Below are 16,615 nucleotides of genomic sequence, written 5' to 3' on the forward strand. Positions count from 1 at the left end.
AGTTTCTCGTGGATCTTGTTTGTTGCCCCTGTAAAGATGAGCAAACTCTACTGGAAGAACCCACAAAAACATTTGCTTAGCTGTAGAATTCATAGAATCATAGAATAGTAGGGTTGGAAGGGGCCTCTAAGACCATCGAGTCCAACCCCCTGCTCAATGCAGGAATCCAAGTCAGAGCATCCCTGACAGCTTTGTCTTGAATGCCTCCAGTATGGGAGAGCCCACCACCTCCCTAGGGAATTGGTTCCATTGTGGTATTGCTCCAACAGAAAGGAAGTTTCTCCTGATGTTCAGCTGGAATCTGGCTTCCTGTAACTTGAGCCCATGATTCCGTGTCCTGCACTCTGGGATGATCAAGAAGAGATCCTGGCCTTCTTCTCTGTGACAACCTTTCGAGTACTTGAAGAGCGCTATCATATCTCCCCTCAATCTTCTCTTCTCAAGGCTAAACATGCCCCATTCTTTCTTTCTTTCTCTCCTCACAGGGCCTTGTTTCCAGTCCCCTGATCATCTTTGTTGCCCTCCTCTGAACCCTCTCCAGTTTGTCTGCATCCTTCTTAAAATGTGGTGCCCAGAACTGGACACAGTATTCCAGATGAGGCCTAACCAGTGCTGAGTAGAGGGGAACTAGTACGTCACATGATTTGGAAGCTATATGTCTATGAATGCAGCCCAAAATAGCATTTGCCTTTTTTGCAGCCACATCACATTGTTGGGTCATATTCAGCTTGTGAGCTACAACAATTCCAAGATCCTTCTCACTTGTCATGTTGTTGAGCCACGTTTCCCCCATCTTGTAACTGCATTTGGTTTCTTTTTCCTAGGTGCAGAACTTGGCATGTACCCCTATCCAATTTCATTCTGTTGGTTCCTGCCAAGTGCTCCAGCCTATCAAGATCGTTTTGAATTTTGTTTCTGTCTTCCAGGGTATTAGCTCTCCTGCCCAATTTTGTGTCATCTGCAAATCAGCATTCCCTGCACCCCCTCCTCCAAGTCATTAATAAAAATGTTGAGCACTGGGCCCAGGACTGAGCCCTGCGGTACCCCGCTCGTTACCTCTCCCCAGTTTGAGAAGGTCCCAATTCTTTTGCTGCCACCCCCTTAAAATCCTGCCCTTAAAACATAGCAGCAAACTGTACACACAGAATAGTATTGGAGGGCTGAGTAATGCGATGTCAGCCCACGATTGCATTGTGTGAACGAGATCGGTCTGCCCCTACTGCTCTCTGTTGCTCCTGCGGTGGTGAAGTGGCTGGCAGCCTCTGCCTGGGCCTGTCTTGTGATTGTGTTACAGTGAACTCATCCACATGCGCCCAGTGCTTTGAACGGAGGAAGTCAGACCCTTGCTCCATCTAGCCCAGTATTTTTTTTTTAATATTCCAAATATAGCCAAACTCACACATACAAAATAAGTACATAAAGAAAACCCATAGGTATGTATATACATCTACAATCAATACAATACAAAATCCAAATCCCTACAAAATGACTCCTGGTCCAAGGTCCTCCTAAAGGCTGAGGTATGCTGAATGTCTGTTGGACTATTTGTCGGGGCAAAACTCTCTTTGGTAATATTCTTTCTCGAAGGAGGCAAGAGCTGTGAGATCACCTTGCCCAGTATTGCTGATACCAATGAGCAGCATGTCTCAAGTTTCTGGAGGGCCCCCGATTGCCCACCCTGGGCCTAGGCAGTGGCTTGAAAAGCTGTGCCTCATCTCTGACATTATTAGTTTGGGTCAATGGGGAAGCCTCAAGCCAGAGAGAGAGGCCCATTGTGCAGGAGGAGCCTGCAAAGCCCCACCAGGGAGTCGGGTTCAGTTCACCGTTTTATCCAGCTAAGAAGGCCTCTGTGTTTTTTGGCTAAAGATCCTCCAGTTTGGATTTTTCTAACCAGAGCTGTCACTGATGCAAACTGGGTGGGGAGAGATGCTGCTGGTGTCATCCGTATCGGTCTTTTCCATCTGCTGATGGACTTTGAAAGCCACTGTGATGAAAGGTTTTTTCTCCTAGCGTTTAGAGGTGTGCCAAGTTGCAGCGCTCCAAGTATTTCCTAAGACTGTCCAATCTGTGGGGGAGAGTTTGCATTTCACCAAGCACTTGTGTTGCTGCAGCTAAGCTGCACAGTTGTAGCAGGGTGGCCTGAAGAGATTTGCACCAGCCTGCCATGAGAAAAGGAGGGCAGCCATGGAGGGCTTCTCCATCTGTACTAACTGCAACTGTGTTTGATTAGAACTTTATTTCTGACTCTCCCACCCCACCTTTCGGTCTGAAACATAATTTGACATTGGCTTGGCCCTATTAGCAATCTCCCCCATCCCATCCAAAGAACCCCAAAGAAATACATCTTCAGGAAAGGGAGAGGGGAAATGAATTGTGTGTAACAAATACTGGGGTCTGGTGAGGTCTAGAAAACTGACAGCAGGAATTAAAATATCAGTTTCTGGGGCAACCCCCCCCCCCTTTGAAATAAGCTATGTACAAGTATTCCTAAATGCACGTAGCTTTGCCTAATTTTGCTTGGGAGTTGCATCCTCTGGAATAAAGCAACTGGGTAGGAGAAGGGTGAGGCTGGGCAGCCAAGGGGCCTAGTTGGTGGCATTTAGGGAGCTGCATGGGATCCCAGGGTCCGAGTCTTTTAGATCTGGGGCTACCTCTGCACCTCCCTCCCTCCTGCTGTGCTCTGAAGCTTTTCATCGACCAATTGGAAGGACTGGAGAAACTTCCCATTTTAGATCCTCCAAATGCTAAGAGGTAGAGCAAGAAACCATTTCCGCTGTTATCCTGCTGAAGCCTTTGTGGCAGGAGGACTAAGAAAACGGATTTTATCTGGACCTGTCAATGTTTAAACTGCAGAGTGAAACTCCAGTCAAGCTGGGCTCTTCCTGGATCTCAGTGTCCCCCCTTCTCTCAACAGCAGGCCAGGAAGGTTCTTCTGCCTGGACAGCTCTTTTGGGGCTGCAGCCTGCTTAGAAGCTGCTTAGAAGCAGCCTGTCCACATTGGTAGCGCCAGGACATTCCTACAGTGCCAGCTGCTTCTCCTGGCAGGCTCCAAAGAGCAAATGGGACACAGAGCAGAGGGCTGCCGGCGGCATCAACTCCTTGAGCTGAAGCAGTGGCTGTGGGATCCATGGCTACTCACCTGCCCTTAGTGCTATTGCCCAGGGTTGGGGGGGGCATGCTTTGGGGTTTCTAGGGTGCCGCCCTGGGTAGTGTGTTGGGTGTAGCTAGCCAGGCAGCCGCCCCACCCCTTCCTCCAGCACCATTGTGTGGTGTCTGCACCTGGAGAGGTGTCAAAGGCAGGCACTTGGTTATTGCTTTTAATGAGCCCGTTGCAAAGGGGTGTCTGGGCACTTCAGGCAATGGCGCCTGGCTGACAACCGAGCTCCAGCCTTTTGCTCCAGATGCATTCATCAGGGGTCAATACCCTGACCCCTTGCTCTGCTGCTCAAACAAACAGACCCTGTTTTGAACTGTGCTGTGCCTCTCAGTGTGCACTGGAGGAAGGGGGGAAGGTCCCGCTGAGCACAGCAGTCCCTACTGTGAATTATGGCAGGATTCTGGATCTCCTCCTCCCCCTAAGCTCTGGAGGAAAGATCCTGTGCGGGGCCGGGGGAGTGTTTAGGCGAGCTGGATGGTGAACCTTTGCAAACCTCATTCCCACAAGCCTCCTTTGGACCCATTTCTGCAGGGAAGAGTGGCTGCCCACTGCCCACCATCCCCACTTTGCTTGGGAAAACCAGAGGAAAAAGGGCTGGGGGGGACAGACAGGGATAAGGGATGGCTAATTTTTCTGCAGGACCACCTGCCCAAGCCTTGCACAGAATCATAGAATAGTAGGGTTGGAAGGGGACCATTGAGTCCAATAAGGCCATCAAATCCAAACCCCTGCTCAGCGCAGGAATCCCAAGTCAGAGCATCCCTGACAGATGGCTGTCCAGCCTCGTCTTGCATGCCTCCAGTGTGGGAGAGCCCACCGCCTCCCTAGGGAACGGGTTCCATTGTTGTATTGCTCTAGCAGTCAGGAAGTTTCTCCTGCTGTTCAGCTGGAATCTGGCTTTCTGTCACTTGAGCCCATTATTCCGTGTCCTGCACTCTGGGATGATCGAGAAGAGATGCTGGCCTTCCTGTCCGGGACAACCTTTCAAGAACTTGAAGAGCGTTATCCTATCTCCCCTCAGTCTTCTCAAGGCTAAACATGCCCAGTTCTCTCAGTTTTTCCTCATATGGCCTTGTTTCCAGTCCCCTGATCATGTTTGTTGCCCTTCTCTGAACCCTCTCCAGCTTGTCTGCATCCTTCTTAGTGCAGTGCCCAGAACTGGACACAGTACTCCAGATGAGGCCTAACCAGTGCTGAGTAGAGGGGAACTAGTCCTTCCTGAGATTTGGAAGCTAGGCTTCTATTAATGCACCCCAAAAGAGCATTGGCCTTTTTTGCAGCCACATCACATTGCTGGCTCATATTCAGCTCGTGATTGACAACAATTCCAAGGTCCTTCTCACTTGTAGTGTTGTTGGGCCACGTATCCCCCATGTTGTGACTGTGCATTTGGTTTCTTTTTCCTAGGTGCAGAACTTGATCACATCACTCCAGTGCTGAAGGAGTTGCACTGGTCACCAGTTGTTTTCCGGGCCAAATTCAAGGTGTTGGTTTTGACCTTTAAAACCCTATATGGCTCCGGCCCAGCCTATCTTAAGGAGCACCTCCAGCAGCACCAAGGCCACTTAACAAGATCAGCCTTGCATGGCCTTCTGTCTGTCCCATCAGCCAGGACAGCTAGACTGGTGGGGATGAGGGAGAGGGCCTTTTCTTTGGTGGCCCCCACTCTGTGGAACTCCCTCCCTAGGGAACTCCGCCATGCCCCCTCTTTAATGAGCTTCCGCCGTGCATTAAAAATGTGGTTGTTCAGGCAGGCATTTGGGATGGGTTAAGGTATTTTAGAAAATGTTTTTATTGTAGAATTTTGTTTTAAACTGTTTTATTATATGCTTTGTACATCGCCCAGAGTGGCTGGGTGACCAGCCAGATGGGTGATTAATAAATATAATAAATACAATAAAAATATTCTATTTCATTCTGTTTTCTGCCCAGCGCTCCAGCCTATCCAGATCACTTTGAATTCTGTTCCTCTCTTCCAGGGTATGAGCTATCCCGCCCAGTTTTGTGTCATCTGCAAATCTGATCAGCTTCCCCTGCACCTCCTCCTCCAAGTCATTCATACAGATGTTGAAGAGCTGGCCCGGGACTGAGCCCTGCGGTACCCCGCTCGTTCCCTCTCCCTGTCTTAGGCGAGCTGATGCGAAAGGGCCAGCCCAGACCCGCAGAGGCCCCTGCTGGTCATGAGGACTGCCCCGCATCGTGCCCCCAGCTGGGCTCGGGGCTTTGCCCCGTCCCCGCTGCCCAGGAGGGCTGCCTTGGCCGCTGCATGGCGCGGCTGCTGTGCGCTTCCTGCTCCCAGGGCCGGGCCCTCCCTGCTTGTCAACAGAACTCTGGTCTCCGCGGCAACACGGCTCGCCACACAGCTGCCTGCAGGCACTGAGGTAAATGCGGCTCCCCGGTGGGGAAGTGGGAGGCTGAGGGGCTCCTGCCCCAGGGTAGGGCCCGGCCCGGCTGGGATTGCCAACTGGCTCTCTGAGGCTCTGCTCCTGGGCCCTTACCAGCAGCATAAGCAGCGGGCCGTGGCAGTGAGCGATCTCCAGGCCATGGGGCGTGGCTTCTGCAGGTCAGGCTGCGCTTCAAGGCCCGACTGGTGGCCCCAGGACCCTTCGCAGCGGGGGTGGGGGACAGGAGCGGGGGCAGGCCTACTCGTTCGGAGGGCTGGCGTGGTGCAGCGGTGAGGAGTGTGAGCCGCCAGGGGCATTTAGCGCTCTCCTCTGCCAGGCAAGCCCCCGCCTCTCCGCATGAGGATGATAACACTGGCCTACTTTACAGGGTTGTTGTAAGGCTTTTACTGAGACCAGTGTGGTTTTTCTCCCTAGGAGACGGCCAAGTAATATTGTTTGAGGCCGTCTGATTGGGCTGTTGGCCCCTTTCTTGGCTTTTCCAGGCAGCTCCTGTGCTTCTTTTGGGGAGCAGCTGCAAGAGAACCTCCTCTGACCAGGCCAGAGAGAAGACAGAGCTTCTCACTCAAGTCTGGCGTCTTTAGGCCCAGGTTCTTTGGGGTGGCAGAAGCAGCCATGGTTTTATTTATTTATGTACTTGTTTATTTAATCAAGCAATCAGTCTAAGAGAGCTATAAGCTGCCTTTCAGAATCCAGTATTTTCTCAAGGTGGTGTAAAAATAAGAAAAAATAAATAAGATCTAAAAACTGTACCACTAAGAACAACATCAGTAAAACTGGTGTAACCCTAAACTCTTGTAATTAAAAGCAGTCTGAATTGGCTTTCATTCTGAGGGTTTACGTGTATTGTCATTTTGAGCAACCTGTGATGCAACTTAACAGAATGAACAGTTAACTGAATTGATTTTATGTTGCTTTCATCAGCTGTTTTTAATTTTGTGTTATTTATTTTATAATGCTAATTATCAATTTTGTGTAAACCATCCTGCAAAAAACCCAAGTTGAGTGGGGTTTCAATTTATAAGTAAAGTAATATAGATTAAATCTTTATTTCTAAAATATGTAGCTGCCTTTTTACTAATCCCATAGAAATGTGTCATCTGTCGTGGAAAGCATGCATTTAAAAGGTGCATGAGAATTGTAAGTTAGTGAAGAAAAATCATGTTCTTGCTCAGAGCCTATGACGATTTTCCACTCTTGCACCCCCTTCCCTCCCTGGGCAAAGCTGTCAAGGGTGCTGGACGTTTTGCATACAAAGAGGGACAAGTTTATTTTTTATTTTTAAAAAGGCCCCAATCAGGCACCCTTGGCAGCTGGTGCAAGCGTGAAGAGCTGGCTCAGGCTCTGAGTGCTGGAGGCTTCTTCGCTCAAGCCTCTTCCGCAACTGCCAGAGTCCCTCTGCATGGTTTCCAGAGGGACTTGAAGCCCCCTCTTGCTGGTGGGCAGAGGAGGAAAACCCAACAAAATCCTGACTCTGGAAAGGCTCTTGAACCGAGCACAGGAGCAGGAACTGTGGCCTGGGAGCCAAAAGTAGGCTCACTGCAACTAGTAAGGCATCATCCTGGCCCCATGCTTGTGGGTGACGATTAGCTGTTGGGACAGAGTGCCTTACAGAGCAGGTTGCACAGCAAACCAACTCTGGAAGGTGTGGAGCTGGCTGCATTTGAGCAGCAAGTCAGCTTGCCTGGCCTCCAATTCCCCAGGCACCCATAACATAGCAAGGATCCCTCCTAACCCTGACAGGGCTACCGCAGGCCACCAGCTTCTACTGCCTCTCCTGAGCCAAAGGCCCCTGACCTCATAGCGTCCCACCTGGGACAGCAGCTGAGCAAGAGCCGCGGACATGAAGAAAACCTGCACATGACTGTATTGATGTATTTAATGCATGTCTTTGGTCCTCGTGAGGCAGCTTACAATATAAAACATATAATTCTATATGGATAACAAATTTATAAAATAATAAATTAATTTTTAAACCAGTTTCAGATAAACCAGTAGCAAAAGCAGCATGTATAATAAAAACTGAAAAGCTAAAGAAGAACAAACCAGTTTTTCAAACCTCTTAAAAACAGCGACAGATGGGTCTAGCTGTATACTTCTTGAGAGCGAGTTCCACAGAGTAGGGGACACCACAGAGAAGGCCCTAACTCCAGTGGTCTTTCCGCACATGGTCTTTGCTAACAAGGCTGCTGCTTTCCCAGCAGTGCTTAATTTCAAAACAGAGTGTGTGTGCGTGTTCACATGCTGCAGCTCACACATGTCTGGGTGTGGCATCTTCTGGCTTGGAAACCCTGCCTTCTCCCCATGCCTGGGTATGCTGGAGCTGGTAGTAGTTGCTTAAGGATGACGCAAAGGCACTCTGCACTGGCCTTGTACAGAAGTGCGGTCTTTGTTACAACTTTTCAGATTTTAGAGCTGAACCTGGGCCTTGAAAACAGGTATTAAGCATCACTTTTGTCTGCTCTGAGAGGACGGATTCCCTGCCCTATGGTGTCCTGTTGGCAGATGAGCCACCCTGTTCTCTTCTGATGCGTGGAAGGGAGACCAAGAGACCCGTCTGTCTTGAGGAGAAAGGCAGCACTGACACGCATTGTGGAGATGCAGGACAGCACCTGTGAGTAGGTTGTCCTTGGGGCTCCACCTGGGGACCCTGGGCTGCCTCCTTCTTTGCAGGGGCATTCTGCTGAATGAGGCCAGGAAAGATCTCTGAGGGGTGGTGCTCTCATTGGCACATGTATGGATGCACAGAGACATTGGAGCATCTCCTGCAAAGAGGGGCAACGAGACAAGTGGGGGGGATAATTTGGCGGCTTGTCCCGTCCTCATCTTCCGCTCTTTCCTCCAATAGCAACTCAGATTGGGCGAAGAAAGAGACTGCACCTGCAGTCACAGCTGGGTGAAAAGAAGAAAAAGGAAGAGGAGGAGGAAGACGGGGTGCAGGAGGAGGCACCGCCCAGCACACGGCAGGCCACGGGGCGCCGGCACTGGCGCACACTCCAGAAAGGCTTCCGGCATGCTGTGGAAAAGGTACCTGGGAACCCCTGGCATGTGGCAGCTGCTTTCAAAGGGAGGTGCGGTGTGTAGCAGCCCCAGGGGTTGGGCAAAGCACCACTTGGCACCGCTCAGGACGTGGCACCCTGCACACCCTCCAGCCATGCTGCTATTGCTTCAGATGCCCAAGAGGTGTTCCCTGGCATCGCAAACAGGATTTTCCATGCCCAAACTCTGGTTCACATTAAGCCCCCTGTGGAAGGGAGCAGCCAGTGGTTTGTGTGGCTTCTTCACTAGGACCTTCCTCCTCTTCCCTGTCCCCTGCAGTCTGCTCTATTTAGGCTTCCCAGTACCTTCTGGCAGTAAGAACCACCAGAGACAAGACTCAAAACAAGAAGATGATGGGGGAAACCTGGGGGTCTAGCAGGGGGTGGGGTTGTTACACTCCTCCACCTGGCCCTCTTAATTGGCTCCCTTAAAAAACAACCTCCTCGAAGCACCAGTAGTCAGAAGCTTCTTCATCCCCACAGACCACAACATGCTTTATCTGGGAGTGCCTCAATTTATAGAAGTTAAAAACCAAATGGGATCCGATTGCCTGCAGACTGGGAAAACAAAGCATTTGATTGTGGGTAGGAAAATAACATGAAAACTCAGAGGAAAATCCATGTAGTAGTACAGCAGAAAATACATTTTTTACTAGCAAAGCTGAAATCAGTTGGCACACAAACAAAGACAGTTCTTTAAAAAATCTGGCTAAAAGAACATTCATTGCCCCAGGATGATAAAAGACCAAAGTCCAACCACATTTACATAGCTATAGCAGTGGAAGTCTGTTTTCCAAAACATACGCCCTGTAAGAGGCAGCTGTTGGGCTGGCACTGTCCTCCACAGCACATACTGCTTGGAATAAAGGAGATGGCGGCTGCACCCATGAACCTGAATCTCTGAGCCCCCACCCTTGAATACAGAAAAACTCTCATGGGGTTGATAGTCCAAATGATGTGGGCACAAATCCACATTTTCTGAAACTCCTTTAACTCCAACTTTTTTACGGAAAGTGGCTCCCTGGTGGTTTTACCACAGTGTGCCATGTCCCCCCACACACACATTAAATCCTGGGTGTGCCTCTGAGACTTGGCATGGACATGATTAAGGGGGTGGGATGCCCCATTCCGTCTTGTTTCCCTAATGGAAGTAGTTTTTCCCATTGAGAAAATCCTCAGGAGCACAGCAACAACCCCTGACATTACTGCAGTAGTGAGGACACTCATTCACCTTAGCTAGCCTGCTTTTACACTTTATCCCCCGTTCTATGCATATTTACTCATAAGTAAGAAATAAATCTCGCTCCCATGCAGTGAAAGGGTTAAAGGCTAACTTTAGTAACTTGACCTAAAGCGATCTTTCACTATTGTGATGTTATGCTTCTTTGATGTTCTGTAGTTTCTCTGATGTAAAGTCATAGCATAATAGAATGGTAGGGTTGGAAGGGAACTATACGACCATCAAGTCCAAACCTCCACCTCCATGCAGGAATCCAAGTCAAAGCATCCCTGACAGATGGCTGTCCAGCCTCGTCTTGAATGCCTCCAGTGTGGGAGAGCCCATTACCTCCCTAGCGAATTGGTTCCATTGTTGTATTGCTCTAGCAGTCAGGAAGTTGTTCCTGATGTTCAGCTGGAACCTGGCTTCCTGTAACTTGTGCCCATGATTCCGTGTCCTGCACTCTGGGATAAAGCACTTACAGGTAGAACTTCCTACCTCCTGTTGTCCAGGTCCTGGCATCCACAGATGCATTTGCAACAGTGTTGCATTCGTTTTCACCCTCCCTTCTTCCGCTGGAGTGGCAACAGTGCATAGCTCCTGGTCCCAATATGGTCTGTGGCTAGCCAGGGCTCTTAAAAACTGGGAGCGTCTCCCAGCCTTTTTCCTGAGCAGTGTTCTTAAATTGAGGCTAAGAAGGTACTTTACTGGGCCATCCTCTTGAGGCAAGTCTTCACTGATGTGCAGGCTTCATAGTCAATGGTGTAGTGGTAAATCTTGAAGTGCAGAGCTTATCATGACAGTGTGTGTACATGTCCCCCCCAGCAGTAGATAGCATTTCCAGTAGATAGATTTCCAGGTTGTTAGGATCAACATAACTGCAATCCTGTGCATAGTTACCTTGGAGTAAGCTCATCAGTGCTTACTTTAACCAAAGACCTTCAGCCAGCTGAAATGCAACCTTAATTTTTAATTAGAAATGCAAAACATCTTGCAAAGAAGTGCTACCATTTAAACTGCTGGTGTGAACCCCATCAAAGAAAGAAAGTATTAAGCCTCTGGCTTGATCATTTTTCTCATTTTCTGATGTCCTCAAACGACCCGATGCCCTGCAGGTGTCTTGGACTACAGCTCCCATCAGCCCCAGCCAGCATGGGCAGTGGCCAGGGATTATGAGAGCTGTGGTTCAAAATGTCCGGAGTGCACCAGGTTTGCCTACCCTGCTGGTCTGTCACAAGCTATAGAAAAGCTTGACGCCTCATTACCATTTCATGCACTTGCCAGAGTGAGGCAGACCTGTCAGATACCTTGGCAGATGTCCCACTCCTGTGCTGTGGAAAGTCCTGGAATTGTGCTCCTTGCATTCCCTCTCCACGACACCTCTGTTCACAGATCCCCTATCCAGCAGAATGAGAAGACCATGAAACGCAGCTCCAGTCCGAGCTTGCCTGCAAGATATCAGGGGGCGTTCTGTGGGAAGACTGCTTGGCTCTGGAGGGTAAACCAGGTTGCAGCTCTGCTTACAGTAACCCAAGAAATGGAGGTGCAGAATGTTGACAGAAGCTTGTTTACAGGCATCGCGCTCCAAAAGTGGTGTCCTGGTTCAACAGACTGATGGAGGTCCCTCAATGGGCAGTTCAGATGAGTTTGTGATGAGGGGGAAAGTAAAATATATGCAAAGAGGGCTAGATTTCATGGCACTAGCCAGTTCTGTTAACTGAAATTTCTCACTAAATGTTTCTCTCTGGCTGTGGTTTTGACATGAAGTCAGTCTATTATCCTCTTCCATCCATCCTTTGCTGCTGCAGATAGTTTTAGTTGACTGCATCCTAAAAAGTGAATGTAGAAGCTTTCTCTTCTATGTTTTACACAAAGGGCCAATCCACATCTTATATGCAAGTAAACTTGGGCTTTGGCCAAAAACAATCCCCTATATGACATTCAGGTTTGTTACTTCATATCTTCTTGGATCCATAATATGACTAGTGGGCTCTCCCATACTGGAGGCATTCAAGATTAAGCTGGACAGCCACTTGTCAGGGATGCTTTGACTTGGATTCCTGCATTGAGCTGGGGGTTGGACTTGATGGTCTTATAGGCCCCTTCCAACCCTACTATTCTATGATTCTATGATCGAGAAGAGATCCTGGCCTTCCTCTCTGTGACAACCTTTCAAGTACTTGAAGAGCGCTATCCTATCTCCCCTCAGTCTTCTCTTCTCAAATTAAACATACCCAGTTCTTTCAGTCAGGCTTTATTTCCAGTCCCCTGATCATCTTTGTTACCCTCTGAAACCTCTCTAGCTTGTCTGCATCCTTCTTAAAGTGTGGTGCCCAGAACTGGACACAGTAATCCAGATGAGGCCTAACCAGTGCTGAGTAGAGAGGAACTAGTACTTCACATGATTTGGTACTAGTACTGACCACAGGAGAGAGGGCCTTTTCTGCAGTGGCCCCACACACCTCTGGAATATGCTGCCATTGGGCATCTGCCAAGCCCCATCATTGCAGGCTTTTCAGAAGGCCCAGAAAGCATACTGTTTTGCTTTGGCCTTCCCCTGATATGTCTGCTGTTATTGTGTTTTTATTGCTTTTTAAGACCATACTGGTTTTTATTATGCATTTTATTATTGTACACCACCTTTGGAGGGCTCTTTCCCTGAAAGGTGGCCAAGACATTTTAAAAATATATACATTTAAAAATGGGAACTGCAGTCAAAGAACATCTGGAGGTCCACCCATTCCACATCCCTGCTGTAAGATGTGCGTTAAACAGACACAACACTCAAGGCTCACAATTAAATCGTAGCTGAAAGGTGAGCATAGACTACACTGGCAACTCCGACGTGTTCCCATCTGGCACTCTGCCCAGGCTTCAGTTCTCCTCCAGTCTCCCACTCCCAGGCAGCCCTGCAACTTCCAGCTTCCCGGAGACTTTCCCCTCCATTAGCCTTCTTGTCCCTGTTGCCTCTCTTTTCCGTACATAGTCACTATATTTTCAGATTGCAGATGTTCTTCCTCTCACCCAAGCGCGCGCATGTGCACACACACACTTGTAGCGAAGAAAGTTATCATGGCTGGTAGTCAGAAGCGCGGGCAGACAGGCAGAGCTCCCTCCATCGGCACCCAAGGAAGGAGTTGCTCAGGTGGAGGAGTCATGAGAAGAGCTCGAAAGGACCAGAGGAAACCCTGTTGGGCCCTTGTGTCCCCTGCTGAGCTGATTGATGCAACCCATCCGTAGTGGCAGCTCTGTAGGCTAGTGAGAGCAGGTGACACAGAGAGAAGAAGGCAACTGAGGAGGACCCGGCTGGGCTGGAACCTCAGAGGTGTCTTATGCCCTGCCCAAGGACAGGGCAGCGCTTTCCTTCCGGGCAAGGGAGGAGAATGCCCCTGAGCCAGGTAGCCCTTCTGCCAGTGGCTGTGCTAATGCCTCTTTTTCCTCTTCTTGCTTTGTAGATGAAGAACGAGGAGATGAAGGTGGCCTACCTGAGCCACGGGCTGCAGCACCTGTGCCGCATTGTCCTTGTCAGCCCCGTGCGCCACGTGGCTCATGATTCACTCAAGCGGACCTTTGTGGTGCTCGACTCGGCAAACATGCTGCACTTCCTGAAGGAGGATGGGACCTACAAGAGCTGCAAGAGAGCCCCTGCCCCCATGGCGGGGCTCCTGTACGCCACGCAAGTGGACCAGTTTGTAGCCTGGGATGAGGGGGGACTCCAAGTGCTGGACTCCAGCTTCCAGCTGCTCTCGCAGGTGCAGGCTACACTGCCCATCCGTTGTGGCCTTTACAACGAGCAGCTGAACCGGATGGTGACGGCCGGGGATGGGAACCTGACTCTCTGGGACTTCCGCTATGGCTTCCGGAGCCTGCAGTGCCGCATCACCGTGAGCGAGGGCCTGGCGCCCAATGATGTCTTCAGCCACCTCGCCTTGGGCACCAGCAGCATGGGGCCCCAGTGCTGTTTTGCCGCTTGCAGCACTGGCGCTGCGGCCTTCGATGTCTCCCAGGGAAAACTCCTTTCTTTCAGGAAGGAACTTCATAGCAGGTGAGGCCTCCCTCGGCCCACACAGAAAACTGGCCTCCTAGCGGGGAGAGCACTGGGAACATGGGGCCACCGTGAAGGAATGGCCATTCTGCACCTTCCTCTCTGGAATGGGGCCGTGGGCAGGTTCTGTCTTGCTTCGTCTTTAACTAATAGTAATGCCTGGCCCCCATGGGTGGGATGGGAGGAGTACAAATTGGCTTGTGAAAATCCAGACAAGCCACATCATGAAAACAAGAGTCTGGGTCTCCTAAATTAGGACACCTAAATGATATTACCTGTTTGCATAAATATTTTGGCTTGCAGAATTTGGCTGACCAGCACTTGGATGACAGTGACAAGCGCTGAAGGGAGTGGAAATGGGGGGATGCAGAGGGGCCTGGACTCTGGGGTTGGGTATGTTAATCTTACAATTAACTGAACATTAATTGAAAATGTGAGGAGTGATTTATAAAATCTGTGGTAATCCAGGACTGGTGTGTAACTAGATTAGGCTCCTGCTGCTGGAAGAATTCTGGAGTCTCACTTGTCAGATGGCTCTGGCTGCTTGCGGTTCTACAGCGTGTTGTGCAAAAAATCTGGCGTTAGCTTCTGCCCGATGTCCCGTGTTCTCTCCTCCTCTTGTTCCTGCAGTCTTCAGTGACTGAATATGCTTCCTATAGTTTCTACAGGCACAGAGCTGATGCAAGTAGTGGATTCTGCCTGGCTGACTGCTCTCACTAAGTCTCCCAGCAAGGTGCTGTCTTTTCACCAAGAACTTAGAAAATATTCCAAGAAAAAAAAAAAAGCCACACAATTCACCATTATCTTAAGGCCTATAAATACATAGTCATGGCATGAGGCCCATTTTGCAACACCAGCAAGGCTGCTCAATTATCTCACTCTGTTCAGCCGGCCAGTCTGTTTAAGAATATCTATATTCTGCCTTTCTAGTTCCACATTGAACCACTCAAGGCTGCTAACATAAGGAAAGGTTCCTCCTGTGCAGGCACCGAGTCATTGCTGACTCCTAGATGGACGCTGCTTTCGCTGGTGTTTTCATGGCAGACCATAGTGGGGTGGTTTGCCATTGCCTTCCCCAGTTGTGACTACCTTTCCCCCAGCAAGCTGGGTACTCATTTTGCCGACCTCGGAAGGATGGAAGGCTAAGTCAACCTGAGCTGGCTACCTGGGACCCAGCTTCTGCTGGGATCGAACTCAGGTCATGGGGAAAGTTTCAGTTGCAATACTGCCACCTACCACTCTGCACCAAGGCCGCTAACATAAACAACAGTTTAAATCCACAACTGCAAAAACAAATCTAAATAAGTAGCAGGTTATGTGCAAAAACCACCATCACAATATCAAAGCAGAGAAGTACCAGAACTAACTGACATGCCAAAGTCCCAAGCAAAAGAATTTTCAGAAGGTGGCAAAAGGCCACTGAGAGGATCACCGTTTCTAGTCACGGCCATTTTGAGCAAGGTGGTTAATGGTGGTGACTGCAAATCTTAATGATTTTTTTTTTAAATTAGCGTTATAGGTGTATAGTGCCATACCCCATATAATACCACTTTTTAAGGGGACGGGAACTTTCTGGCCACTGCCATTGGTAAAATGGTGCTGATGGAAAGGTGGTCTTTCCATTGCTTTTAAAAAGGAATATATTGCATTACTGTATATCACTATAACACTCTTTTGCTGTGTGTATGTGTGTGTGTATCCACACTTAAAAGACTGACTGAAAATAAAACAAACAGGTGATAAAAATGATGCCCGGTGCAACAGCTATACTGAATGGGTGCTGACCTAGGGTAGGTTCATTGCCTGATCATTCTCCCGGATGGGCCAGTGCCCATATCGGAATGACACCTTGTGAAAAAGACTGAAGAGTCCCACCTGTGGAGATTGTGCTATTCTTCCATCCATCCATCCTCAGAAATGTTGGGCTTTCTCTGGTAAAAAAAGAAGGCGGAAGTGGTGCTGGGAAAACACAGGAGGATGACAGGAGGAGGGTGATGGTGTGTGGGGAATGTGATCGAAGGTGCCACGGTGATTCCACAAGAAATTCTCATTTGGAAGCAGCCACCATGGTGGTGGCCACCGGCTTAGGTTGCTTTACAATGTGGTGTAGTGGCGAGAGTGTTGGACTAGGAGTCGGGAGATCCGGGTTCTAGTTCTCACTCAGACATATGAGCTCACTGGGTGACTTTGGGCCAGTCACAGACTCTTAGCCCAACCCACCTCACAGGGCTGTTGTTGTGAGGATGAAGTAAGTGTGACTGACTTCAGTGGGGCTTACTCCCAGATGAGGGAGTACAGGATTGCAGTCTTAACAATGCAGACAGCTTCACGGAGTCTACGGCTGCCCGGGCTCTTAGTCATGATGCCTACTTGGAGCCTCCATGCTAAGCGCCGATGGCAGGCCACTGCTACCACACAACGTGAACCCCTGAGAGCCATCCGTCTGACCGCTGTAAGGAGCAGGATGCTGGCCAAGATGGGCCTTGGGTTTCATTCCAAAGGGCTCTTCTTATGGGGCTTCTCTGCTTCTCCCCAGGGTGATCACGGATATCACCTACTGTGAAGCAATTGGCTGTGCTGTTACGGCCTCCCGGGACACAACCATCAAGGTCTGGGACAAGGACTGGAACATTCAGACGGTCTTTGTGGGCCACACTGGTGAGTGTGGGCACGTGCCCACATAGTGAGGATGAGGAGTGAAGGGCAACAAGCACCCCCCTGCCTTAGATCCAGAACCTCCACAGGCAGTCTTTG

At 49.6% G+C, this 16,615-nt stretch overlaps 1 protein-coding gene across 9 annotated transcripts in view; it reads left to right on the forward strand.

Annotated features, from left to right (window-relative positions):
- The first annotated feature begins 5,211 nt into the window (after positions 1-5,211).
- Positions 5,212-16,615, forward strand: part of WDR97 (WD repeat domain 97) — a 78,267-nt gene continuing 66,863 nt past the window's right edge. For 8 of the 9 annotated variants that reach the window (XR_014790805.1, XR_014790806.1, XR_014790807.1 and 5 more), the window contains exons 1-5: positions 5,212-5,538; positions 7,966-8,173; positions 8,408-8,586; positions 13,272-13,861; positions 16,398-16,519. Coding sequence is in view for 6 of the 9 variants with exons in the window: in XM_084854698.1 (XP_084710824.1) it covers positions 8,158-8,173; positions 8,408-8,586; positions 13,272-13,861; positions 16,398-16,519 (907 nt within the window). In the remaining 3 variants the exon portion in view is untranslated. The remainder of the gene's footprint in view (positions 5,539-7,965; positions 8,174-8,407; positions 8,587-13,271; positions 13,862-16,397; positions 16,520-16,615) is intronic. The other variant, XM_084854703.1, reaches the window with a different exon arrangement.

Source organism: Heloderma suspectum, chromosome 4, assembly GCF_057233095.1.
Source record: "Heloderma suspectum isolate Gila_16-S chromosome 4, 16-S_ref, whole genome shotgun sequence".
NCBI classification, from domain to species: Eukaryota; Metazoa; Chordata; class Lepidosauria; order Squamata; family Helodermatidae; genus Heloderma; species Heloderma suspectum.